Source organism: Echeneis naucrates, chromosome 2 (genome assembly GCF_900963305.1).
Source record: "Echeneis naucrates chromosome 2, fEcheNa1.1, whole genome shotgun sequence".
NCBI classification, from domain to species: Eukaryota; Metazoa; Chordata; class Actinopteri; order Carangiformes; family Echeneidae; genus Echeneis; species Echeneis naucrates.
In genome coordinates this window covers 12,605,106-12,631,897 of record NC_042512.1, presented here as the reverse complement: position 1 = coordinate 12,631,897, position 26,792 = coordinate 12,605,106, and the positions used below count along the sequence as shown (strand labels likewise).

The window sequence follows — 26,792 nt, the reverse complement described above, 5'->3', positions numbered from 1 at the left end:
TCAGTGTCCATTTTATTTGCACACAAATCACAAATAAATGCCCAGAATGGTGGAAAACTCTGACTCTGTAATTCAATATAATTTTGCAGTAACTAATAATAATAAAACTTTTGGACCTGGTCCTGAGGAAGAATCCCCACAATTTCTTATCACATGCACCTTGTCAAGTGCAGCAGTTTTCTCAGCAGCTTTAGTTACAACAGTGACATGATTGTTAAAACCTGCTTCCATATAACCTGGATAGATTGGCTAATGTATTTAACTTTCAAAATCCAATTTAAAGACAGTAGTGTCTATTGCATTCCTATTTGAATCTGGAATTTGACAAAACAGCACAACAGCAGCATAGCTTTGTGTTCGATAATCAAGTAAAGTGATCACACACACATATCATAAAGGACATTGGACTTAACAGAGCTCTATCTGGCTGTAGATAAGGTGGCCTTGAAAGAGCAATAATTTTTCATTCTTCAGAGGAGGGATAGCTGCTCCTTTTGTCTGTGGGTCATGTCGCAGTCAAATGTGGAATATCAAAAGTAAAAATGGAATAAAGCTTTAGGTATACAATAAACAGATAAAAAAATCCACATATAAATCTTAAAAGCTGAATTTATTTTATCTGCTTGGCAATGGGAATGGCCTCCATATTTATGATGTAATCGGAGACACAGCTCGGCATGTATGACAGAGGCAGCCAGAATAACTTGGCGTCCCAGCCCGGGGAGTAGCGAGAACGAGGCCTCACAGCAGACACGGCGTGCTCCATGCAGCTCACCACCTTCATCAGATCACTGTCACTGAGCTTGGATAATTTTTCTGTCACAATCCCCGTTACTAGGAAGGAAAATTTGTGGATTCAATTAAAAAGTCATTAAGAATGAAGGCATAAATGAAGAAAAGAGATAATCAACACTAACCCTTTTCAATATATTCATGTCCGTAGTCATCTCTAACGTCCTGAGGCAGCCGCTCCCACAGCATTTTGACAGTTTTAGTGTGGAGCTTGCCATCAGTAACGTTCGTTTTGAAGAAACCCGGCTCAATGCAGAGAACTTTGACTCCGAAAGGTGCCATATTAATCCTGTGCAAAACATTTCATGTTGTCAGTGCTTGTGTACCATACACCATGGTAACATACAGACAAATATTTAATTGTGTGAGTTCATCTTTCACCTGAGGCTGTCGTTGAAAGCCTCCACACCATACTTAGAGACAGTGTACGGGCCTCCAGTAACACTGATCCTCCCAAACACGCTGGCCACGTTGACCACTCGTCCTCTGGCCTTCTTAATTAGTGGAAGGACGCTCAGGGTCACTGCAATCACCCCGTTCAGGTTCACATCCAGCATACCCTTGTAGTCCTCAACCGTCAGCCAGTCACACGGGGCAGAGGGAGTGGCCACGCCTGCATTGTTCACCACAGCCCACAAACCTGGAGAGGGTCATACAAAGGATATCTGGTCAAAAGAAACAATAATTGAAATTTCAAGCATGTTGATATTAATTTAGATGATGGTGGAGTTGAAATTGGTATTAAATAATGTCTAATTCTGAACTCATTAACAAACCACAAACCAGAGGCAAAAATTATGCTGACAACATATTAAAAATGGTGAATTATCTACTGGTCTCAATGATGCTGCGTTAAAGCACAGCAAAGTAAAAGTCAGTGATCCTAAAAGTTGATATAATTCACCCTGAAGGTGAAATGAATGTCTTTCAGTTTGGTTGTCACTCACCGCGCTCCCCAACTTTGTCCTTGATCATTGCTGCAACTTTGGCAATGCTGTCCGAAGACCTGACATCAAGGTGTGCTGTTGTCAGACTTCCAGAGCAGGATTTTTTCAGGTCTTCCTCCCCCTTCTCGGTGAAACACGAGGCGATCACTTTGAACCCCTGCTTGTCCAGGTGACGGGCCAGGAGGTTGCCAAATCCTGAGTCGCAGCCCGTGATGTAGACATACTTGTTGCCTTTGTCAGGAACTCTGGGCAGCTCCTTTATCCACCGGTAAAGGTAGAAGAGAACAACCAGCCCCACAAAGTACAGATACATGGCTGCAGGAACAGAGAGGGAAAAGTTCTCACTGAGTTCAGTCAGCCAGTATGTTGCAATACATCATTACACAATGTCGTAAGTCAATAAGCTACAAAATTTGTTTGGCGCTTCCCATCTTATCTTACTTAACCTTTAGCTGTATTACATTTCAGGATAAATGTCTCTTCATTTTAATTCTTTTTCTATTATCATCCCCTCCCCTTCATTCAGCAATGTCAGAAATTACTAAACATTGCTCCACCTCCAACAATCCAAAAAAAATCTCATTATTTTACCTTTTTGTTTAAAAAAAAAAAAAAAAAAAAGGATCTTTATCGACTCAATTACTGCCCCTTGGGGATTTCAAAATAAGATCCCATGTTTCTATCTTACTGCACAATTAATTGTCAAATTTTACTTGTCACATTCACACTTTTGGACAGCTTGATGCCACTTTTGGACAGTAAGTGCATTTACTTGAATATTGTGTTGAATATTGTGTTGAAGCATTATTTTTTGACTTAAAATACTATAAAAATACTAGTAGTAAGAATACTTTTACTGAATACTAACCCTTTTTTCATTCTGAAAAATGAGATAGCTAGTGCAACGCGTTCAAGACGGGAGAGTAAGCAGTGACTGCATTTTCAGATCTGTGTTGCATTTATGGACAGTTTAGTTTGAACTTGGCAGAAGAGAGCGCTCATCAGGCTCATAAACCCGATTGAACCCAGAGAGTTTAGAAATTGAAGCATTTCCTCTCTCGCACATTTATTCAATCTTTAATCGTTTGAACATGCCCCTTGCTTATTTTAACAGGCTTTTTAATATTCAACAGGATGAGTTACAGTTAGTCATTTCTGTAAATGTGCAACACTCGAACAACCTGGGAAAAAAAAAAAAAAAAAACGTCCTCCAATACCTCGACTGCTCCAACAGTCTTTCCCTTTCTGGGTCACATCTGTTCGGGATTATTGATCGATTTGCTCAAGCACTTCATCTGTGTACTTCGTCCCCTTCAATTCAAAAGTAACTTCTGTTGAAACTTGACTGAAAAACTTACGCTATTCATGGCTCACTCAGCTGGTTTAAATTTATTTCAGCTTTGAGCTGAGCTGGTTCCAAAATGCAATGACCCCCATTTTTGCGAAAATCAAACTTTCACAATTTATTATTCATATATTCATATATTCATATATACATGAATGACGCGTTTTAAACTACTGTAGATAAACTTAACCTGGGTGGGTTTTTGTTTGTTTGTTTGTTTGTTTTTTTTAAAGCCATAAAATGCCTCTTTCAGTCATTGTCAGGTCATTTTTCGACCTCCCGTTTATAAAAAACGTCCAGCGCTTGAAGGTCTTACCTGCTGAGCCCAGACTCCTCTTGGCTTCTTCCTCTGAATGTGAAGTGTTATGCTGTTAAAGAAGAACAAACCCCACCCAGCCCCAAAGGTTTAAAACACTTGAGCTGTCAAATAGCCTGCAGGACAGGAAATGGAACTGCTGCCATCTATTGGCCCCAAAGTCAACTCGCTCGTTTTTTTTTTTTTTACCCATGTGCAAAGTTATTTTCCAAAATCAACATTGCGTTTTTTGTGATATTAACATAAAGTGAAAAGCAAACATTTCAAACCGAAATATGACAGAGAGTTCAACATTTGCTTGTCTCTGTTCCAAACATCCTGCCTGGTGCAGCCGGAAGAACTGCAGGGACCTCATGTCCTCACAGTCAGGCTCGTCTTTTAGAAAATGTGCACCGAGAAGTTTTCATTTTTGCCACCAGAGGGCAGAAGTGTTGTTTGATAATTAATTTCATGCTGTGCCAGTGCTGACTTTGAGTCTTTCTTCCAATAATTAATATAAAAAATGGGTTGGAAAATGGTTAATATGAACATATGATGCTTGCAAAGCTTAAAGACAAAAGAATATACCAAACCAAGCAGTCCGCTGTTGCAGCTTCTCAGTGACAAGCTCATGGTTTCATTATTTCTGATTATGACAGAACAATTTCATTTACATTGACAACGCTCATCCGTGGCCTTGTAACCTTTATGTCTATGGCACTTTGCAAAAACACAACTAAAGCAGCACACACAAAAAAAAAGACTAAATCGAAACAGAAGCTGAAATAATGATGATTAAAAAAAAAAAAAAAAAAAAAAAAGATAAATGACACACCAAGCTATTTTTTAAAGCTTGCGTTCCCACTGGTGTAATAGTTGAAGGTCTGACCTGAATAAAGCTGTCAACCTCCTGATGATAGATCTGTATAACACACCTTTTCTATTTATTAAAGCTGCCTTTTTCCTTGACACTGTCATTTTTTAATTTTTAATTTTTTTTTTTTTTTTTTTTTTGCAGAAACTTTTCTTGAGTACTTTGCTGGCTTTTCCTCCAGTGGCAGTAAATTACTCCATCTCTGTCAGTTTGGTTGTTGCCCCTCTCCAGCTCTGGCATACCAATCACTGTTTGTAAATCGCATTGTGAGGGCTTGGCCAGGATTGTCACCAAACATTCAAACTCCTGTATACACCAGATGTATCCAGTATTTGTAGCTTAAAAAGGCTGAAAGGGAACTTTTTTTTTATTTCTCAGAAACAGCAGTTCTTTGGTTTTAAATTGTGAGAATAACCTGAACCTTCATCATGGATATATGCTCATCATCCTCCTCTCGGTTGTTTCCTGAAAGCTCTTAAAGGCAGCAGTCATTGACCTGCAGTTCATTCCCACCGTGGAGCAATCAAAGTTGTTTTCATGCACCAGCAATCCAGGCCCACTCACTTATTTCTTCGGCTATAGAAATAGCAGCTGGGATAATTTCTTACACATAGAAAAACTTTAATCTCCAGATAAAAATGAAGCCTTTTTAGTCTTTCTCAGATTTTCAGGATCTAACCTATCCGAGGCTGTTTTTGTTCCTGTTTTTCGAACTTAAGAGACATAAACAAACCTTTCGCCATTTCAGAAAACATTACTGGTTGTTGAGTTAGAATGTTAATTAATTTCTTGTCAGGTTTTTTTTTTCCCCCAAAACAATTGGGAGACATTTCTCTCAAAGTTAATACGGTTTAGGAAAAAGTCAAGCATGTTGTTCATTTTAAATTAATTGAAAAACAAACTTGAATTTGTCTAATTTAGGCACTTTTTTCACATCAGTTGGAAACTTGCAGCGATTTTTCTCAGCTGAATTGGAGATTAAGTGTGAAAAATAATGGGCTGACGAGGAAGCTGAGCAGGAAAAAGGGCATTAACCTCGAGTGCAGTATTTTTAGATGTCACAACACTTAAGCCAATTCTCAAATCAGGCACACACGTTTAAAGCTTCAAACTACAACTATGAGCAGATGTGCTGCTTTAAAGCCTATAAGGTTTATAATTCAATATTTTATGTTATTCAACAATTCTAAACAATGATTTCAGGTTTAAATATGGAGACATTATGGGACAGCCGCAAAACTACTTTTGCAGAAATCCTAACATTAGCCACATATAGTTCCACTTGCTGAACAATCAAGATGATGATTCCTATTTAGAGAATCGTTTTTCAGTCAAACACGAATGTTACATTAACTAAGCATACGTTTATGAAAAGATTATTTTCTCCTGAGTCTTTAACAGAGTCTTTGTCAAAGCAAAAAAACCGTCAACAAACTCTAAAAGCTTTAAATGGCGAATGAAGAATTCTGCCCATTGGAGAGTCTACATCTTTTTATTTCAAAGCCTCATTAATATTAACAGTTGGGGAATCTAAAATCAGATGAAATAATTACTTAGACAATTCCTAAAACCATAATTACTTTTTTTTTTCTTTGAACTTTAAGTTCAGCCATAAAGATTCATTTTGTAATGCAAAGTAAACACTCAGTGTAAAAAGGGTGGGCGGCTCTGGATACATTAAAGTGCCTCTGTTGCAACAATGACACAATCATACAACAAAATCTGGTTTTTGGAGCACTGGGATCAACACTACACTTTCAGTTGTTTGTGGTGACTCATTTTCTCGCACAAAAGGGAAAAACACAAATTACCATTGCATTAATCACATAATCACATGCCTTTTTTTAAAGAAACGAAACAGATTTAAATCCAATTAGCAAACGCTCATGATGTGAATTCTTGACTAAACTCCAAAATACAGAAACACAGATGGAAATATTTAGGCAAGTGCTGCGATTGGTGTATTGATGCAGGTATTGATAGTCAGTAAAACACTTTGTATTAGTGGGATTGCTTCTCTGGAGATCAATCCTCCCAGTCCACTACAGCATTCGAAGGAATCGGAGAACTGTTCACTAAAACTTCTGGTCTCACTCAAATCCCATTAATCTTGATGTTAATAAAGACCTTATAAAGGCTCTAGCTCTATCGAAAGATTTGTTGGAGACATAAACTAAGTAAACTTGACTTTGCACAGTCAAAAAAGTCCTTTACCCATCTGCCATTGTTAAATCAGGCTTCTTACTCACAAGCTAAGAGTACCGTGGAAACATTTACATTGAGTTAATAATTAATTCGACCACCTTTCTATCTTTCCTTACTCAAGGCTTCCTCTTCAGCGAATCACTGGAGAACAATTTAAAATCTGTATCATTTTCTTTGGAAAACATTGCATAACATTCATTTTACGCTGCCACTTGCGAATACATCACTTGCATTCAGCTGGTTGCCATCCACATGCTGTGCAGGCTCTCTGTCGGTATAAATTGTTTGCTCTGGCAAGGTCACTGGCCCCGTCCAACAGCATAAACCGACAGGACACTTACCCTCAAACAAAACACTCTGACCCCGAGTTCCAGCCAAGCCCAATGCTGCTCAATAAGAGCACGTGCAATGCACCTAAAAGGTACAGTGTTGTGTTGTACCAAGCGCCACAACTACAACCAAGGGGCATCACAGCTGAGAGTCAGGATACTGGATTTGGGTGACTTTGTAGTGCAGCTGCTTTAATTTCCCTTGATTCCTTTCCTAAGAAGTGATGATCAAATTCCATCAAGTATAAGAAGGATAATTGTCTCTTAAAAGGAAACGCGTAGGTAGGTTTATAGCACTTTCATCAAATTGGCGAAAGATTGTTTTTGAAATGTTACCTCAAAAGGTGGGTGACGGCTTATAAAAGGAAGAAACGTGCTTGCTAGTGAGATTTAAATGTTGACAAGGCCTTCATGTTGTAATTATTCTGCTTTTGAACATCTGAAATGAGCTTTTTCTTTGTTTCTACTAGATGAGTCAACATGCCGACTGGATCAGTAAAACTGCAAAGCATCAAAAGACTGGGACAGGACAACCAAAGCTACGAGCATAATGGTAACACATCCAATTAAAAGAAATATTCTCCAATTTAAAACACTGCTTTTTATTTATTTTATTGACACATTTTTTTTCCAATTCTTGCTTTGCAGAACCAGCTGTCTTCTACGAGTGAGTACAATATTTTTGTCAGAATTGATGCCATTTTTCTTGGACATTAATTTTGGACCTATAACTGATGAGTTTTATATAAAATTTTATAAATAAAACAGATTAGGATTTTTGGAGAAATATTAAACAAAGACCCACTAATAGAGATGGTATTTTAATATCGATGCGCAGTTCATGCGTGTTCAAGTCTTTTAATTCCAGCTGAGGTCAAAGATAAATTCTCTCTCTCTCTCTCTTTTTTTGTGGCACTAAATTCACACAGTATGTTCAGGTTACAAATGCTTGTGTTTTTAGGTAGTTAATTTTCTAACCACAATGCGTGATAATTTAAGGTAACATGCAAATAAACGAAACAAAAACAAGTCACAATATAGAATAAAGACGTGCATTTACGGTCAATCCAGGTTGCGGCCAACGCAGTGCAGAATAAGTTCCACTGTGTGTTTGTGCTTCATACATGCTCATTTTCCTTAAAACAAATTGACCATTGAAATCATTAATTGATGAACCATTAAGGCCCAACTAATGATATAAAGCTATAGCGGCATAATGATGCATTAATCATGAACAGCAGGAATTCATTATACATCCAGCTCTAAATCATGCATTAAATCATCATGCATTTCTTAAACATGTCCTTTGTAGCCTGATTATGAAGTGTTTCCTTGCAGCTCAGTGTGTGCTCTCTTTTCTTCAATGCAGGAACGTGACGGCCAAGGAGGAGGAGAAGTGAGCGAAATATGGCAACGGAGTCTTTTGATACTCAATTAAATTCACCTCATATATGAACTGATTGGCCTTCTGTTTTTCAACAGAGCAAAGGGAAATCCGGAGCAGCCAGCAATACGAGTTGGCTTCTTCCAGCTGGTAAAACACATTTTTACTCAATTTTTACAATGAGACAACCAAGAATGAGTCCTGGTCCGCCTGATGCCTAATGTTTGTCCCACACCTGCCAGTTCCGTTTTGCCACGTGCAACGAGGTGCTGATGATGGTGGCAGGCAGCGTGTGCGCCGTGCTGCACGGCTCGGCCCAGCCCCTCATGCTGCTGGTGTTCGGCCTGCTCACCGACACCTTCATCGAGTACGACATCGAGCTCAACGAGCTGAGGGATGACAGGAAGGAGTGCGTCAACAACACTATCCAGTGGAAGAAAAACTACACCGAAGTGCTGAACCCCAACCAAACCGGCTGGGGCGTCATGAACAATTCAACATGGGAGATGCTCATACCGCTGAGAAACAGGACTTGTGGGTAAGTGGCTTGTGAGTAATGCACGAAATGGGCTTTCATCAACATTAAATATAGCGTAAGATGCAATATTAAAGCTTTCAGACAGATGTTTAAGAGCAAATCAAGTTTTGTAGCCTGATTTATTCACTGTATGCTGGTGACTTTCAGGATTCTTGACATCGAATATGAAATGACAAAATTTGCCATCTATTATGTTGGAATTGGAGCAGCTGTATTCTTGCTGGGATACTTTCAGGTTAGTCTTTCATGCAATTTTACGCCATTCTCAATCAGCATAACATAGTTTGATTTGATTCCTCCGATGAAACCCTCAAGGAAAATCATGCAACATCCCCAAATCCGCTTCCTGCTGCCTTGGGTATTTTGCCAACAAGCTCCGTTTAATATGTTGTTAACTGCATAGTGTGAGATCCCGAGCAAATGATCAGCTCTCCTCTTTCAGGCTGTTTCCCACAGACCATAAAAAGTGCCTTAAAATTTATACCCCTCATTAATTACAGCCCCACTGCAAATTTTGATTTATTTCTATCTGTTTTTTTTTGTGTGTGTGTGTGTGTGCCCAGTCAAGGGAGCAGGCGACGGCACTGAGGCTTCTCTTCATGGACTGGGACTTTAACATTTCACAACTGTGTATCAGATCTGTTTGTTCAGAGCATGTTGACTTGGTGGCAGTTTCACAAGTTGCTTTTTAGGTTTTGAGGAAACAAAATTTGCAGCAGATATGCACACCAAAATGAAGTAAATAAATACACTGGAACAAACATGACTCTGGCTTGATTTTAAAATGCTAATATTTATTACCCACAATGCAACACAATAGTTAGGCTCAGTTGTATGCTGCAGATCATCATGTCGAGGAGGTCAGAGGTCGTGGTCCTGATCCACCCCTTTTACAGCATCTTTTTTTTTTTTTTTTTCCCCCCCGCTGACAGATCTCCCTGTGGGTGACGGCAGCAGCCAGGCAGATCCAGCTCATCAGGAGCAAGTACTTCGGCAAAGTGATGAGGATGGAGATCGGCTGGTTCGACTGCACCTCGGTCGGCGAGCTCAACACTCGGATGTCAGAGTGAGTGGGAAATTTCTTGACATTGGTGGCGTGGGTCTCCTCACGGTGTGTGTTTCAGAGTGGTACTATCTGTATTACAGCGATATCAACAAGATCAACGACGCCATCGCGGATCAAGTTGCCATTTTCCTGCAGCGCTTCACCACCTTTGTTTGTGGCTTCTGCGTTGGCTTTGTGAAAGGATGGAAATTGACCCTCGTCATTATTGCAGCGAGTCCCCTCATCGGTATAGGAGCTGGCTTCATGGCTCTGGTGAGGCCAGACTGGCTTTCTTGATTTGACTTTTCTTCGCCACCATCTCCTCTCCATTGACTTTGCCCCCCTTGGATTTCAGTTCGTGGCCAAGCTAACGGGGATGGAGCTGCAGGCCTACGCTAAAGCTGGAGCCGTAGCCGACGAGGTCCTGTCCTCCATCCGGACGGTGGCTGCTTTTGGTGGAGAGAAAAAAGAAGTGGAAAGGTAAAAAGTGCACGACGTGAAGGTTTTCCTCACGTTTGCAGAGCTGAGCGGAGCTTCCTCTCACCCTGCAGATACGACAGGAACTTGATCTCAGCTCAGCGCTGGGGCATCAGGAAGGGTCTGATCATGGGCTTTTTCACTGGATACATGTGGCTGGTCATCTTCCTGTGCTACAGTCTGGCCTTCTGGTATGGCTCCAGTCTGGTTTTGGACACTGACGAGTACACACCAGGAACTCTGCTGCAGGTATCATCAGAAAATATGTCTTTTTTTTTTTTTTTTTTTTTTGTTCCAGTTCACTGCAGTCCCAACTGACTCTCCACAGGAATGAGAGGGAGAATATTACTTTTCCTACCCATCACATTGACCATTTTCTCACACCCACTCTCTCCTTTCTTTCCCTTTTGTTATCCACTAAATGCAGAAAAACAGGACAAGATTTATTTTTATTTATTTATTTTTTTTAAAGTTCCGCTTTGAAAGAGAAAATACCAAGCCAAACCAAAAATCACCATTCTCCTTTAGCAGTTCCTGCTTTGAAGAAAAATGTCTATCTGGAAAGCTTTTGCAGCCAGTGTAATTTGACCTTTGACCTGTGTATTCCAGGTATTCTTTGGCGTTCTGATTGCAGCCATGAATTTGGGGCAGGCATCGCCGTGTCTGGAGGCATTTGCTGCGGGCCGTGGCGCCGCCACTATCATCTTCGAGACCATTGACAGAGTGAGGACGCATAATGATATCAAATTTTAGAAGATTTTTTTCCTCTCGCCTGCTTCACAGGAAACCATATTTTTCTGAAATGTGTCTCTGTCAGGAGCCGGAGATTGACTGTTTGTCCGAGGCCGGATACAAGCTGGACAGGGTCAAAGGAGACATCGAGTTTCACAATGTGACCTTTTTCTATCCGTCCAGGCGCGAGGTCAAGGTACTACATAGCTTGTGATTGAGTATTACGAGGGCAGAACTTGGTTTGAACAGTTTCAGCATCACACAGTTGCGGCATTGTGTCCCCTCTGCTCAGATCCTGGACCGGCTCAGTGTTGCAGTGAAGTCCGGGGAGACCACGGCCTTTGTCGGTCCGAGTGGAGCCGGGAAGAGCACGTCCGTGCAACTCATCCAGCGCTTCTACGACCCTAAAGAGGGCATGGTGAGTCCGAGATGTGGTCGAAAGCACCGAAAAACACAAGAGGTTCGAGTGTAATTTGCTGTGATTCATTCCTTCTGTCAACTCCTGAGTCTCTCAACACACAAGCTGCCACCTCCTCCTTCTTAAGATTATTCCAGTAGTTTCAAAAATACCCATCCCCTGAGGGTTATAGGAGTACATGATAATCTGTTTCATTATTCAGCCAATGGATCCTAACAGCCTCATTTTTCACCTCCACTGGAATTACACTGCTTTACTTTCTTATTTCAATCTGCTTCTTGGGAAGGAAATAGGCTCTTTTAGACTAACAGCCTTATCATTTCAGGCATTGTTGCATAAGGAAAAAAAAAGGTATTTTAATAGCATCATCCATCAATTTTAGGAAAAAAAAAACAAACTGCCTGCTCTCTTTACCTGCCGTCTCAGGTGACCCTGGATGGCCACGACATCAGAGGGTTGAACATCCAATGGCTGCGCTCCCTGATTGGCATCGTGGAGCAGGAACCCGTTCTTTTCGCCACCACCATCGCCGAGAACATACGCTACGGTCGGCCCGGCGTCTCCATGGACGACATCATCACTGCTGCCAAGGAGGCCAACGCCTATAACTTCATCATGGACCTGCCACAGGTGGAGCAGCAAAGAAGAGCCAGAAAATAAGGGCTTCAGCTTTAACGACCCAAATAACTTTCAAAATTCGTTATCTTAAATTTGACATTTGACAGAAATTCGACACCCTGGTGGGGGAAGGTGGCGGTCAGATGAGCGGAGGGCAGAAGCAGCGAATCGCCATTGCTCGAGCGCTGGTCAGAAATCCCCGCATCCTGCTGCTGGATATGGCGACCTCGGCCCTTGACAACGAGAGTGAGGCTGTAGTTCAAGAAGCCTTGGATAAAGTGAGTAGAACCATCTGTGTTTACTGCAAAGAAAAAGGCTCAGTAAAACGGACAATCCTGCTCCAATAAAGGCGCCAACGGGAAGAACTAATGGCTCTGCATTTGTATAGCCATTAAAAAGCCTCTTGAGGGGCAGATAGCACTATTTACACATGTTCCCTGAATGCCTCGCATGCAGGCAGTAAAAGACTACTCATCGCTTAGGTGGAGGCTGAGGATAACAGCAGCAAACTGTATAGATGCTTTGGGAGGTTTAAATGATAGTCACTGCGAAATATGAAGGGCCATCAGAGGCCACTGAGCAAGAAAACATGCAGTTTGAAAACAAGAAATGAGTTAGAACCCATTTAAAAGATAATCTCTGGGGAAGAAGGACAAGGTTATAAACCCCTCTTTAAATAATAAGGAAGCAATTTGAGAGAAAACCTAATGAGGTATGAGCTCAGTGAAGGAAACCTGAGACTACTGACAGAAGGTTCACCACTATTATCGAACGGTTCCTCTTTTATGATTGAGGCCGGTATGTAACGACTGCAGTTTGCAGATACAGACCAGCTGAACATTCGTGGATACATAGACAAAGCTAATCAAAAAGAGGGATGTTGGCGGTTTTACTTTTCCTTCAGAAAAAGAGGAGCTGATCCTCTCCTCTGATTGTGTGGGACTGTATAACAGAACAGAACAGAAGTCCTAACAGGTTGTGCACATTTGCTTCAACTTGGGGAGCTTTAAAGTGAAAGACTTTCCTTCGTGCTCTGCATCAGGGATGGTTTGGATGCTGAGCCGTAATCAGCTTTTATTAAAAACCGGCAGGAATTTAACACCAGCATGAATCTGATTTGGCCTCAGGTCCGCATGGGTCGCACCACCATCTCTATCGCTCACCGCCTGTCCACCATAAAGAACGCCGACGTGATCGTGGGCTTCGAGCACGGCCGGGCTGTGGAGAGGGGCAAACACAACGAGCTGCTGGAGAGGAAGGGGGTCTACTTCACCCTGGTGACCCTGCAGAGTCAAGGAGACAAGGCTCTGAACGAGAAGGCCCGACAGAGTAGGTCCAACTTTCCCCAGACGGATCAATCAAACACAGAAACTGGAAGGACCTGAGATTTATCACCCATCACATCTGCTTTTTCCTCCATCAGTGGCTGACAAAGAAGAGGAGCCACAAAGGAGCAGTCTGTCCAGAGCAGGCAGCTACAAGGCCAGTTTCAGGTAAAACACCACCACATCCCATCGCCCCCTGCTCTTCATTACTTCCTCATTTGCTTACTTGTGTATAACATCAATTTATGTGGTTCTGCATGAGCATCTTAATTGGATTATTGAGGCAGTCATTTTGTGGCTGAAATTGACTCTTAAAACCAGAACCATCGCTCACTTAATTGCCCTCTTACACTTCATCCGACACTTGGAGACACTTTAAACCACAGTGCAGCAACAGAGGAGGCAACAGGTGCAACTACAGTATCAGTATCAGCCGGTTCAGAAACCGCTTTTCCTATTCCAGGTCCTCGATCCGCCAGCGGTCCCGATCCCAGCTGTCCAACCTGGTTCCAGAGTCCTCAGTCCCCATTGTCGGGGAGCTCGGACCCAGAGCTTACTCCGTTTCACAGGCCGACAAATCCAAGGTGGTTGTTCGGCGGCAATCATTTGACGCTTTTGGAGTGAAAACCACTAAATATTTCTTGAGATGCTTCTTTCCAACACGTCTGTCTCTGTGCATGCCCAGAATGCCATCCCAGAGGAGGAGGACGACGAACTGGTGGAGCCCGCCCCAGTTGCCCGGATCCTGAAGTACAACATACCCGAGTGGCCCTACATGCTTTTTGGATCTTTAGGAGCCGCAATAAATGGAGGCGTGAACCCCGTCTACTCTCTGCTCTTCAGTCAGATCTTAGCTGTAAAGTCCAATGAGATTATTATTATTTATTTTTTTTTTTTTCTAAAAAAATGAAGCTAATTTTAAAAGCCACTCAATGCACGGGGCTCATGTTTTTCTTACTGCGTGGGTGTTTGTTTGTGCAGACCTTCTCGGTAACAGATCCAGTGGCTCAGAGGAGGGAGATTGATAGTATCTGCATGTTCTTCGTCATGGTTGGTGTGGTCTCCTTCTTCACCCAGATGCTGCAGGTAGAGTGGGAGTCTGTTTTAACAGGACTGACTGCTGCAGTGCACCCCCCCCCCCCCCCCCCCCAAATTTGTGTTCAAGGTTAGGGGAAAGTCACAAAATACAGTTCTTATTTAGATAAATTCATGCCTACTTCTACATCCTCCAGAGGAGCTGCTTTATAATCACCTCATGAGTTCCGACTCCCTGGAGGTTTTGGTGTCGACAAAAACAATTTTCCAGAGATTACTGACACATTACGCTGTACCAAAGATCACTGAGTTGCTATCATGGATTTATTAAAAAAATACTTTGTGCGCATGTCTCCAGGGTTATGCTTTCTCCAAGTCTGGAGAGCTACTGACCCGCAGGTTGCGGCGGTTTGGTTTTCACGCCATGCTGGGCCAAGAGATCGGCTGGTTTGATGATCACAGGAACAGCCCCGGAGCTCTGACCACACGCCTGGCAACTGATGCCTCTCAAGTTCAGGGGGTGAGTTCCAGCCCCCGAGTAAAAAAGAAATATGGTGATAAATTACGGTTCCAGCCTGACAAGAAAAATGAAAAAGGAAAAAGTTTCCTTTAACTTTCCACCTTATTTAAAATGATATTTGAATCTTTTTTTTTTTTTTCCAAATTTAGAGGTGAAAGCTAAGTTGAATTTTCTTTGTCAATGTAGAACAGTAACCTCATACAATAAATACTTAAACAGCCATTCCCAGATCTCCCAACTAACAAGTGTTGTATTGTGTAATATTTCTTTTATGCCAAGAAAACATACTGACTTGTACAAGGACGTGCACACAGACACACCATCCTGTTGGCTTTTGTGTTGCTACCTTTGTGTCTTTCGCCCTCGAAGGCCACGGGCTCGCAGATCGGGATGATTGTCAACTCTCTGACCAACATCGGCGTCGCCATCATCATGTCCTTCTACTTCAGCTGGAAGCTCACGCTGCTCATCCTCTGCTTCTTGCCATTTATCGCTCTGTCGGGCGGATTCCAGGCCAAGATGCTGACGGGCTTCGCCAAGCAGGACAAGCAGGCCATGGAAGCAGCCGGGCAGGTCCGATATCATGGCTCCTGTTCTGTCTCTAGTTAGAAAACAATAAAGCTGCAACATTCAGACTCTGGGTGAGGGATTATAGAGCATCATCCCAATAATCTTGGTGATTTATCTACTGACAACAGATAAGAGAAAAGCTTGGCGTCAGTCTTTAGGCTCCAGGTTTCATCTTTCTCAACCCACTGAGGAAAAACCTACAGGCCAAGATCCGAGGTACAAAAAAAAAAAAAAAAGCTATTTATACAGAGCCTCCTATAATTTGGTGCGTTGGTCACGGAGCTAATGCTGTGAGGCTAATTTCCCACTGGGGGCCCACACATGATGCTGCAAAGCACATCTGATTCAAAAAAACAGACCAAGGACAATACAGTGACGGGGACAAAGTTCAAATCAAAGAGCAAAGTATCGAAAAGTCCATTTGCTGCGAACTTCCTTTACACTATCTTAATTATCCTGATGCACTAAACCCCACCCATCCAAATAGAGTGGATTAGCTGAAAGTGAAATGATCCCTATGAGGGGAAATGGGCTTACTGCAGCAGCATAAAATGGGATGTAGATAAGAGGAGAGTGCTTTATCTATAGACCATCCTTCTTCGCACATTAAAAACACATAAGAGTGAGCAGCAGCTTCAACCGTCTGGCTCATTTTTTTTTTTTGTATATATATATTTATATATGTATAATCTGATATTCTACAGATTTCTGGTGAGGCCCTAAACAACATCCGCACCATCGCCGGTCTGGGGAAGGAGAAGAATTTTGTGGAAATGTTCGAGGCCCAGCTCGATGCGCCGTACCAAGCGGCCCTGAAGAAGGCCAACGTGTACGGCGCCTGCTACGGCTTCGCCCAGTGCGTCATCTTCCTGACCAACTCGGCCTCCTACAGGTTTGGAGGTTACCTGGTGCGACAGGAGGGGCTTCATTTCAGCCTGGTGTTCAGGTGAGAAGGGGAGAGCGAGGCGCTCACCTGCACTGCCTCTGGACGTTGCTGCTGTTTACATCACTGGCTCCGAGCGTGTATTCTGAAAAGGAGACATTTCCTTTTTTTTTTTTTTTTTTTTTTTTTTACATTTACATGAACTTCTACTGCTGCAGGTTGTTTCCTCCCCATTTCGCTCTCTCCTCATTCCCTGTCGTCTCTCTGCTGTCTGCTGTGATAAAAGCGGAAAATAAACCACATATAAATATTCTGTGATGCTGCGCGACGTAGGGAGCTTCTCCTCCAAACGAAAACAGTGAGGAGCTCAACTTCATAGCCTGCTCACATGAACTGTACTCTTCTCTTTCTGTAGCCATCAGGCCCTTGCTGACGATTATACAGCTTTGCAAAGTGAGCTTAGGTTCCATTTGAAGAAATTTCATTTCAGCCTGAAGACAGTCAGTTCTGGTTCAAATACCTCAGAAAGAATTGCGTGTTGTTGCGTATAAGCCGAAGGGACACTAGGGCAGTTGCAAATAAGAAATTAGCATGCCTCTGTTATTTGCACATTATGGCATTATATCATCTCTTCATGTGGACCAGATAGGTGACTCTGGGCAGTTTATGCAGGATTGTACTTACTAAGAAGGTTTCCTCTGATGCTGATGGACGGTGGGAGTTTGGGAAGGCAGTAGGGGGCGGTTTGACTAAAAGCCCCCGCTGGGGCAGGGGAATCTACTTCTATCTCATCTCTGTGCAGTCCAATACAAGCTGGAGCTGCCACTAGCAGATAAGAACGGCGTCAATTTTGAGCTGAAAATGGAGCCACAAAATCATTCTTTCAAAATCAGAGTCATTTTTTGGTAAAAATGATCTTAGATCTTATCTTAGATTGGGACAAAAGGAGGAATAAACTGCTGTAAGTGACGCTACATTGGTTTCCCCTGTCAGAGTGATCTCAGCCATCGTCACCAGCGGCACGGCCCTGGGCAGAGCCTCCTCCTACACCCCTGACTACGCCAAGGCCAAGATTTCTGCTGCACGTTTCTTTCAGCTGCTGGACCGCGTGCCTCAGATCAACGTCTACAGCGACAGAGGAGACAAATGGGTATGAGTGCATGTTATTCTAGATGGGTGCTGCTGACTGCGTGAAAAATGAGAATCTCTTCCCCCTGAGAAGGATTCAGAGGGGAATGCAGATGAAAAGTCTTATTGCTCTCCTGGTTAATTTTACATCAGTCATGAAAGAGGGCTGCATAGATGGAAGGAAGAGGCAGAAAGGGATTGTGGGTCCTTTTATCTCTCGCGCATCCCAAAAAAAGAATGACTCATTTCCCGAAAATACCAGATCACTAGAAGAAAAGACGCAGCATGAGATGATTGTTCCCATATCATGGGATCAAAGTGCAAGCCGGCATTAATGGACACAAGGGGGCGTCCTGACACACACACACTCCTGTTCTGACCTTTGTGTTCCTTTTTGTCCCCTCCTTTTGTTTCCAGGATAACTTTCAAGGGAACATCGAGTTCATTGACTGCAAGTTCACCTACCCCACCAGGCCAGACATCCAAGTCCTGAATGGGCTCAATGTGTCGGTGAAGCCCGGCCAGACGCTGGCCTTCGTGGGCAGCAGCGGCTGTGGGAAGAGCACCAGCGTGCAGCTGCTGGAGCGCTTCTATGATCCCAACCATGGCAGAGTGGTGAGTAGGACGCCATGACACTGACTGTGATTCAAGGACACCATCCTGCTATAAACTATATGTATTCATAAACACACACACACACACACACACACACACACACACACACACATACACATATATAATCATAATAATAATCCTTCAAACCATAATTTTACATATAAAACACATTCATAACTGAAATGGACTGGATGTATGTTTTAGACTTTTGAAAAGAATCCCAGTTTCTGCAAAAAAAAAAAAAAAGCTGAAATACATTCTGAAAAATAACCCAGGAGTGATTCATTTAGAGACTTCTAGTCTTTCCCTGTCCCTCTTCCTCCCTCGTCTCTATTCTCTGGACACAGGATGTGTTTGAAGGACTCTGACTTCTCTGGCGATTTAAGAGTCGAGCATCGTCTGATACAAATCCTCATTCGGTTAAAAATGAGATTTGAATCTGAATGAAAGTGCAATTTGAGGTTCTGGCAGGAAACCTTATGAGCTTAGAGGATGACCTTATTGATAGGCATCCCTCCTCTTGTGGGAAAAGGATGTTTGTATTGAAATCTAGGGGAAAATGGCCCTTCTTCTCACAACTATGAGTTTATGGTCTCAGTCCTGAGTGTGAACTCAGTAAAAAAAACAAAATTAAAAAACTGGGCCAGCTCACATCGATGGTTGACATCACAGTGGAATGCCACTTCTACATATTTACATACATATTCTACATATTTGTTGTTTTTTTTCCTTGCAAAGGGTGAATGAAATGTTTTTTTTTTTTTTTTGTATATTCAAACAAGGAAATGTGCAAGTGAGAGATTAGCTTTTAAAGTAGCCAACATTATAATACTCAGTTGATGTCTGACCTTTTTTTTTTTTTCTTTTTTTTTTTAAATGTCAGCCATCTTATTTTGAAATAAATGTCATATCTGCTCACAACTTACACTCGTAGGAGGTTCAGTTGTACCTTGAATGTCAGCGTATAAAGTGAAAAAGCTAATCAGTCAAAGTGAAAGAATAATTACTGGACATTCAAGTGCATCTGGTGAGTGAGGGATTTCATATCTCTTCAGATCATTTATCAGTCAGACATTTCTGTTGGATTAAAAAGAAAAAAAAAAAACTCAGGACAGAGGTTTTCTTCTGTGCAAAGCGAGCGATCACTGCCAAGATTCAAATAGCTTTAATTGAGCTGAAAGTGGTTTGGAAAAGCGTGGTGCTGATTCCATACTGAGGTGTAAGGAGGACAGCATCACCGCTGCATGTTTCACAGAGAAATTACAGCGGAGATGGCTGGATGATAGCTCATTTCGTGGAATGCATTTTCCAGTCTTTGATTGCTTTCCACTAATGGCCAAATTTATGTCCTCCTGCAGCTGATTGATGGCCACGACTCGACTCGTGTCAACGTGCCCTTCCTGCGCTCCAAGATTGGCATCGTTTCCCAGGAGCCCATCCTGTTCGACTGCAGCATAGCAGAGAACATCAAATACGGCGACAACGCCCGGGAAATCACCATGAACGAAGTCATCGACGCTGCCAGGAAAGCCCAGCTTCACAACTTTGTCATGTCGCTTCCTGAGGTACTGGGAATGTGCAAACTTTGTCAGCAAAATAGAATCTGCATTTATATGAATATATTTTCTGACTCAGTTCTCACTTTGCCTCTTATGGTAATAAATTAAGAGCCAATCCATCATTTCTTTGATCGTAAACAGTGCTTTCTAAACTAACAAACCAAACTAAAGCAGAATTCATGCAGGAAATATTATGATTATGATTAATGAATTTGTTTGATCTGTCTAGTTAGGACAGTTTAAACTGATCTCATGGATATAAAATACAACTCATTTTAAACCAAAAGAACATAATAAATTGATAAAACGTAGACACCTGATTCAACAGACTAAAACTAAAGGCAGACAACTCCTCACAACAACAACAACAACAAAACACAAAAACTAGCTCCCAAATTGTGGCTGAGTTTTTTTTTTTGTTTGTTTGTTTTTTTTGAGTCCACGAGGACTCCGTCTTCACTTGATCTGTTGATCTGAAATTTCCAATGTTTGCTCTATCTGACACATTGTCAAGATACATGTTTTAGAGACGTGAAGCTCAAAAATGCAAAAGTGAGTGGACACGCTTCATGCGGTTTTGGGGCTGAATGGTGTTTACGTACACTCCCCTGGTCTACAACGTCCTTCTGAACGTCAGCGTCACTGTCCATTTATGTGCTGAGTCCATCTTCATCTGCACTGAGCTGAAAATAACAGGTCGTCCTTAAATGCACATTAAATTGCCTTTGTTTATTCATTTTTGTTGTTCGTAAATAGAGTTGTGTTTTGATGACGGACAGCTGAGACATTTCAGGTTCATCAGCTCTGCTAAAATCCATTTTCCTGGGGAAAGTTAATGAGTTTATGAAAAAGCAATTTGTTGTTCAAGAGACTGCACTACTGATGCCACCGTGACCGTCATGTCAAGTCATTAAAAGCTTATTATAACTGAGCTGTTGCCTCAAAACTGTGTAAGTGAACAAACTACAACCGTGATCCCCCATTTAGTTTTCTTTCTCCGAAGGATGTGGATTTAATGCCAATAGCGTGATTTGTGCCTCATGAGTTAAGAAAGACTTTTTTCTGCCTTCCTGCTGTAGAAATACGACACCAACGTTGGCGCTCAGGGTTCTCAGCTGTCTCGCGGTCAGAAGCAGCGCATCGCCATCGCCAGGGCCATCATTCGTGACCCCAAGATCCTGCTCCTGGACGAGGCCACCTCGGCACTGGACACAGAGAGCGAGAAGGTAAGGAAAACGAAACAAAGCGTCCGTCGCCTCTGACTAAGTCCACACGCCTGGTCTCCCATGTCTCAGTGCTGCCTGCTTGGTTTTCTCCGGGAGCAGAGGGCAAGGCGAGCAGCCTGTCTAATTATTATTATCGTTAGCATCATTATCGTTCATCATCTCTATTATTATCAGCCGCGGCTCACAGTTCACACCGACCCTGCAGCAGAGCCTCTTAAAGATGAATAGACTTGGAGCCCGAGCAGCAGCTTTTTCACCTCCAATGGCTGAATCACACCGAGTAGCAAAGAGGCCTCTGCAACATGCTCATCCACTTGAACATACTAATGATAGTCATCAACATGCGATTGTGAAATTGCTATAATTGTGAAAGCTTGTGCGTCTGCTGTGCGGCAGAAGTGAGCACGGCTCCTGAGGCCTCTGCTTCATGTGCGTGTGTGTGTTTCTGCGACAGACCGTGCAGGAAGCCCTGGACAAAGCCAGAGAGGGCCGGACCTGCATCGTCATCGCGCATCGCCTGTCCACCATCCAGAACTCGGACATCATCGCCGTCATGTCCAGGGGCTTCGTGATCGAGAAGGGGGATCACGACCACCTCATGGGCCTGAAGGGAGCCTACTACAAGCTGGTGACCACGGGAGCACCCATCAGCTAACCGCTCGCCGTTCACTTCAGCGCGAACGTGAGGAGTGTTATTGTTGAGTCTCAAGCAAAGACAAAACTGGAGTCATGCTTTTGGTTAAAATGTTAAAAACCGTGTGGGGGGGAAAAAAAAGGAAAAAAAAAAAAAAAAATCACTTACAGTATTTATTGTTGTGATGGGATCCTCTAATGAAGAAAGTGGTAGTGATGTTTTAAGGTCAAACTCCTCTTATTTTTGCTGTTCTTTATCCGTAGATATCGCGTCTGACCCAATCCATTCATATTTCAGAAAGATGCCAAAGTTCACTGAGCTTAACTCACATTATCATTATCCCAAAACTCAGTTTAATATTATTTTACACTGGAAATATTGTACTTTTTACACTGCCACTTTTGCCTGGAGGCTGTTCTTGCATAGCAGATGAAAATGTGATTGTATTTATTGATATTATATGCTTCTGTAATGATAATTGAGTCGCCATATTCTATTAGCACAAATGTACAAGAGCTTATTGGCCATGTGAGTTTCAAACCAGAGTTAGCTTAGCTTAAAGGTTAGAACCAGGAGCCACAAAAAACCCGCAGGCTAACATAAACTAAGATAAATACCTTCTTGGCTCTGGCTCTGTATTCGGCACACAGTTATAATACGATGATCGATCTTCCTTTCTAATTTCTCTTGTTTGTTTTTTGCTGTTTTATCTGTTACACTGTACAGCGATCCATCTCTTCTTTTTACCTTTATGTGGAAAATACATCAAACTTAACAGGCACCTGGGGGTTGTGGAAGTATGTCACAAAGCTGCGTGTTGGGTATTGGGATGTTTGAAATCCGGATTTGCAATCCGGCAAAATCTCTGCAGCTCAACTCCACTTCTGGGCGCTGATGAAACGAAGATGTATTTCATATTTTTAAAAACTGTGTCTTTTGGTTTGATTTGAAAATTTCATTGAATTTGATTCTATTGCAAAGAATTCAAATCATATTTTTTTTTTCCCTCAAGTATTCTTGAAATAAATAAATAAACAAACTTAATTAAAGTTAAAGGAGTGATGTCCTTTAAAATTGCCTTTTTAAAAAGGCCACGCTGGTATTCTCAGGTAAACTAATTGCACAAATCCAACCCAGACAGCCTCATTTCATTTTAACTAGTGTGATGTTCAAGGACAGTTCGACAGCAGAAAGGTGCGGTATTTAAACAAATGGCAAAATATGCTTTTGTCAAATTTTAAATTTAGCTTCAGGTTTTAGAGAGCACAATGTCCTTGAATGCCGATCTGCCCTGACACCGCCAAAAATGTCAGATAAATGAATTGTAATGAAGCATAAAAGTGCTTTGTACCTTTCCACTTATCTTTCTTTTTCCGCCTTTTTTTATTTTACTCCCTTTCAATGCTTCATTTAACTCCCTGGTCTCTATTCGAGCAAAAGTTCCATAATTTATCTGTTTCATATTTTCCACAAAAAGCAACAATGCGGCATAACTTTGCAGCATTTTTCTATTCAGGCTAGCTTGCTGGGTAAAATTTCTTAATTTTAATATATTTATTGAGAGTTGATTAACAGTGTACAAGTTTTATAGTTCTTTAGCTTACATTTTAACATTATTATGAGTACTGCTGTAATTTGCCTGTTAGTGCACAGCCAACTGCCCTAAATAAGAGAAAAATGGCTCCTTTTTTTTTTTTTTTTTAACTGCACTACCACATGATGATGAAATAACTTCTGACAGAAAAAAAAAGGGGAAAGAAAACAGCCTCTGTGATGGATTACAAATCTAAAAACTGGTTCAGTCTCAGCACCGGGCAGAAATGAATACAAATCTCCCTGCAGGGCGCGGCGGGTGAGCCACAGTGCTCGTATTTAATAAGCCAAAATGTAAAAAATCACCGGAATGACCGTTTTAATTGTGAAGCTCGACTTTTCTCATTTCCAGCTGCCCCTCAGTTGTTCCTACGACGAGGTGATGGACTCGTAATAAGCACGGAGGCACGTTAGTGTCAGCGTCTCCAGCACCACCAAGCGCCACCGCATTAAAACCTGCCGCTCTGAAAAAGCCTTCCGCTGAGACATATGTTGGGATAATGCATGGCAGGGCCTCCTGCGACGCCAAGATAATACTGGATGGCAGCATGTTGGGGCTTAGCTGTTCATCGCTGAGCGCAGCCACAGGCCTCTGCCTCGGCTTTCTTCACCAATATAAACCAAGCCCACAAATAAACTGCTTGATAACACAACACAGCTGCTTAAAAACTCCACTGCTCAGTGAATAGTCGACTCTGACAGGGAATGCTTAATCCCACGCACGGGGCCGGATTCTGTATTCCACGTATACCGGCGGGCGGTGGCGGCAGTAGTCGCGCTGTCAGAGTGCAGATGTCAGAGACACTCCATCGTTTAGTGGTAATACGTGATCACACCACACTGACCTCTGGGAAATTGAGTCTTTAATCACGACATCTCCAGTCGCATCTCCTTGTGAATTAGTATTCTGACGATGCAATCTAATCTCACGGCCTCCTCCTGCCAGTGCATTCGGGGGGGTGGGGGGGGGGGACACTGTTTGACTCCGTGCCATGGGAAGCTTTGTTGGCTGTGAGAGCGACAAGTGGGCCCCTCTGTGTGCCTGCTATGATCCTGGATGTTTCCATTAGGAAGCACAACACATAACAAATGATGCTTTTGGTCTTCTGATCTCAAAGCTCGCTCATAAATTTTGAAAACAATACAAATAATTAACGAAACTCAACTGGCTTTTTTTTTTTTCCTCTCCCCCCCGACTTGTTTTACTGTTTTGCTCTCGCTCATAATTAAATCTCTTAATTTCCCAAAAGGGTGGTTTGTTTCATTAATTTTGTGCCCCGGCCTCACCTAACGCGCCCCGGCCAGCGGGGCCTCCAAAGGTTTTAAAGAGCTGGCTGTCAAGAAGCCATTACAGCTCACTGAGGAGGCTGGCTAGCAAATTGTTTGGCTCACAAGACCGGTAAATAAGATAGAGGACACCCCGTGTTTTTCACCCTGTCAGAAGCTGGCTTTAGGGCGGTACTGTCAGAAAAAGGGAAGAGACTGACTGTTACGGAGAGCACGAGGAGAAAGTTCAGTGTTTGATCTGTTTGATCTGCACACTCGATCTTCCACTGAAGGTTTTGTCTTCCTGTTTGAGACCTCGTTCAAAAGCTCAATAACACCAAAACCTTTTCTTTTTAAAAAAAAAATAAAAAAAAATCCGCTCAGTGGCTCTGGAGTGTCCTCTTAACCCAGAATATTAATACAATTCAGAAAATATGCACAACAGTCGCAGCGTTGACAGCAAACACTCACCAAATCTAATACGGCTGGATAAGCAAATAAAATTAGCTCAATTCCAGCGTGGATAGATCTGATATTATTTGATGTAACATCTGCCTTGGCCTAATTCAATTCTTCACACTTTAACACAAGGGCCAATATTAAAAACCGCCGAGGTCTCACGTCTGGCTTGTACATGCACAGTCTCCATAAAGCTTGATGTTACAGCAGCCGCCATAAAATAAAACCATACTTGAAGATGTGCCATTAACCCAAGGGGAAGCAACATGAGTGTAATTTCATCATCACTGATGACAGCCATTACCATTAAAGCTTTTCATTATCATAATCATTGTTCCAGCCTCAATAACGGTCACTGTGACCACAGGGGGGAGAGAAGGGGCCGGATCAGAGGGACTGGTTAGTTATACTCATTTATGTGAATGTGGGATGATTCAGCATGAGAGGAACAACAGGCTCCTTTGTTAGACCGGCGCACTTCATATCGATAGGCATCTCTCAGCTACAGCAAGGTAAGATGATCTGCAGAATAACTTTTTCTTTTTTTTTTTTTCGGGTGGCAAATGGGAAACTTTGCAATTCAGAAAAGCAACTTCCCTTCTGGTTCGTCTGTCAGGAGTTAGAGCCAGGCCAAGGGCTTCACAGCGAATGCGGCAGCTCTTATTTTGACAGACTGGAGAAGGCTGGGGACTTCGTAATTGTTATTCACCTCTCCCAGGTTGTGAAATCTCTCAAGTGAACATACTCAGAGTGACTTTATGTTGTACAGTCGGAGGCATCGAAGCTGACTTATGGCCCTCCTCCCTCTAAATAGGTTTGCTTTCAAAAATGATCATGTTCAATTGAAGAAGGCTTAAAACTAGAGTGCATAAACTCATTAGGAAAACATTAACTGTTACTAGCTCAGTAAATAATTTCAGAACGAGAAGAGAATAAGAGCCATTTTCCGATACACTTCAATTACCTATGTTTATTAGAGGAAAAATGACTGCCATCCATCACATCCCCCCTTCATTTATACCTGACTGCCTGAGTGATTTCATTAAACATCCAAAGCTGTAAAAGTTATTTCAGCAGCACCAGATTTGGTGATGAGTTGTGTCGCAGCAGTCGAGCCTGGACACCTTTATTTCATTTTTTTTTTTTTCCCCCCTCTTCTCTGTCCTCTGCTGTCCTCAAAGCGGGGATTGTTAAGCTCCATCACGCTTTCTGAAGATGACAGATGTCAAACCTTTCCCCCTGTCGGGATCGCCCGTGACATATTCTTTAATTTGCGCTCCTCCATCCACCAACACAGTCCTGACAGCGATGGGGGGCTGTTTGCTCAGATAAGGAGACCGACCGAAAATAACTGAGGAATATCTCAATATATTGATGAAATACGTATTTAATAATTTGCGCCCTGTTCCTGCACCAAATTTGTACTAAAGCAGCACTTCTGTGAGGAGGCTGGTTTGTTTAACATCCGTGAATCTTCACCACTTACCTTGTAGGAACTTGATGTCGACTCTAATCCCTTTTGGAAGACGAACCTCCGGTGGCTTCCTTGCTGCAGTAAGCGTATTGGGCTCCTTGCTGTGCTGTTGGCCTCAATTCAAATGGAAATTTCTGATAAAACAAGCAGAGCATTTTTATTTTATTATATTTTTTTTTTTACTTAAAAAAAAAAAAAAAAAAAAAAAAAAACAGAACTATTGTTGCAGCCTTGTTGTATTGACCTGGTGTTTCACAGCTGGGCTGAGGGGGCCGGGAGAGCTTAGTCCTGCCTGGCTGGAGGATGAATGGGGCATCAGATGGTCACTCAGGATTTGCAGGGGCTGGGTGAAAGTATTTCACAAGTATATCTGGAGAAGGAAGTGGAGAAAATGTAACCAATGGCTGTTATAAAAAGCCTTGGAACAGAATTGCATCTATTCGTGCACAAAACGCACGTTAAATGAGCCTGATGCTGCTTGTGAATGTAAAGGCTGCCCAATAATT

The 26,792-nt window shown here is 42.3% G+C and overlaps 2 protein-coding genes across 2 annotated transcripts; one reads left to right on the top strand and one right to left on the bottom strand.

The window, feature by feature from the left end:
* On the bottom strand, window positions 1–3,481 carry LOC115054272 (retinol dehydrogenase 16-like). Its single transcript, XM_029519418.1, has 5 exons — window positions 3,401–3,481; window positions 1,740–2,054; window positions 1,174–1,432; window positions 918–1,081; window positions 1–834 (listed from the first exon to the last, which is right to left on the bottom strand). The coding sequence occupies exons 2-5, from the start codon at window positions 2,050–2,052 to the stop codon at window positions 611–613; spliced, it is 960 nt and encodes a 319-aa protein (XP_029375278.1). The 5' UTR covers window positions 2,053–2,054; window positions 3,401–3,481; the 3' UTR covers window positions 1–610.
* Window positions 3,482–7,267: 3,786 nt separating this feature from the next.
* LOC115051470 (bile salt export pump-like) lies at window positions 7,268–21,515 on the top strand. The gene is given in 26 exon segments (XM_029514873.1): window positions 7,268–7,363; window positions 8,265–8,321; window positions 8,414–8,709; window positions 8,857–8,944; window positions 9,642–9,775; window positions 9,856–10,027; window positions 10,110–10,234; window positions 10,306–10,480; window positions 10,841–10,954; window positions 11,049–11,159; window positions 11,256–11,381; window positions 11,808–12,011; window positions 12,107–12,277; window positions 13,127–13,328; window positions 13,423–13,492; window positions 13,788–13,908; window positions 14,010–14,180; window positions 14,306–14,410; window positions 14,718–14,879; window positions 15,249–15,452; window positions 16,154–16,395; window positions 17,326–17,482; window positions 17,878–18,075; window positions 19,434–19,640; window positions 20,714–20,860; window positions 21,315–21,515. Coding segments are annotated over 26 exon segments (4,056 nt in total).
* The last annotated feature ends 5,277 nt before the right edge of the window (window positions 21,516–26,792 follow it).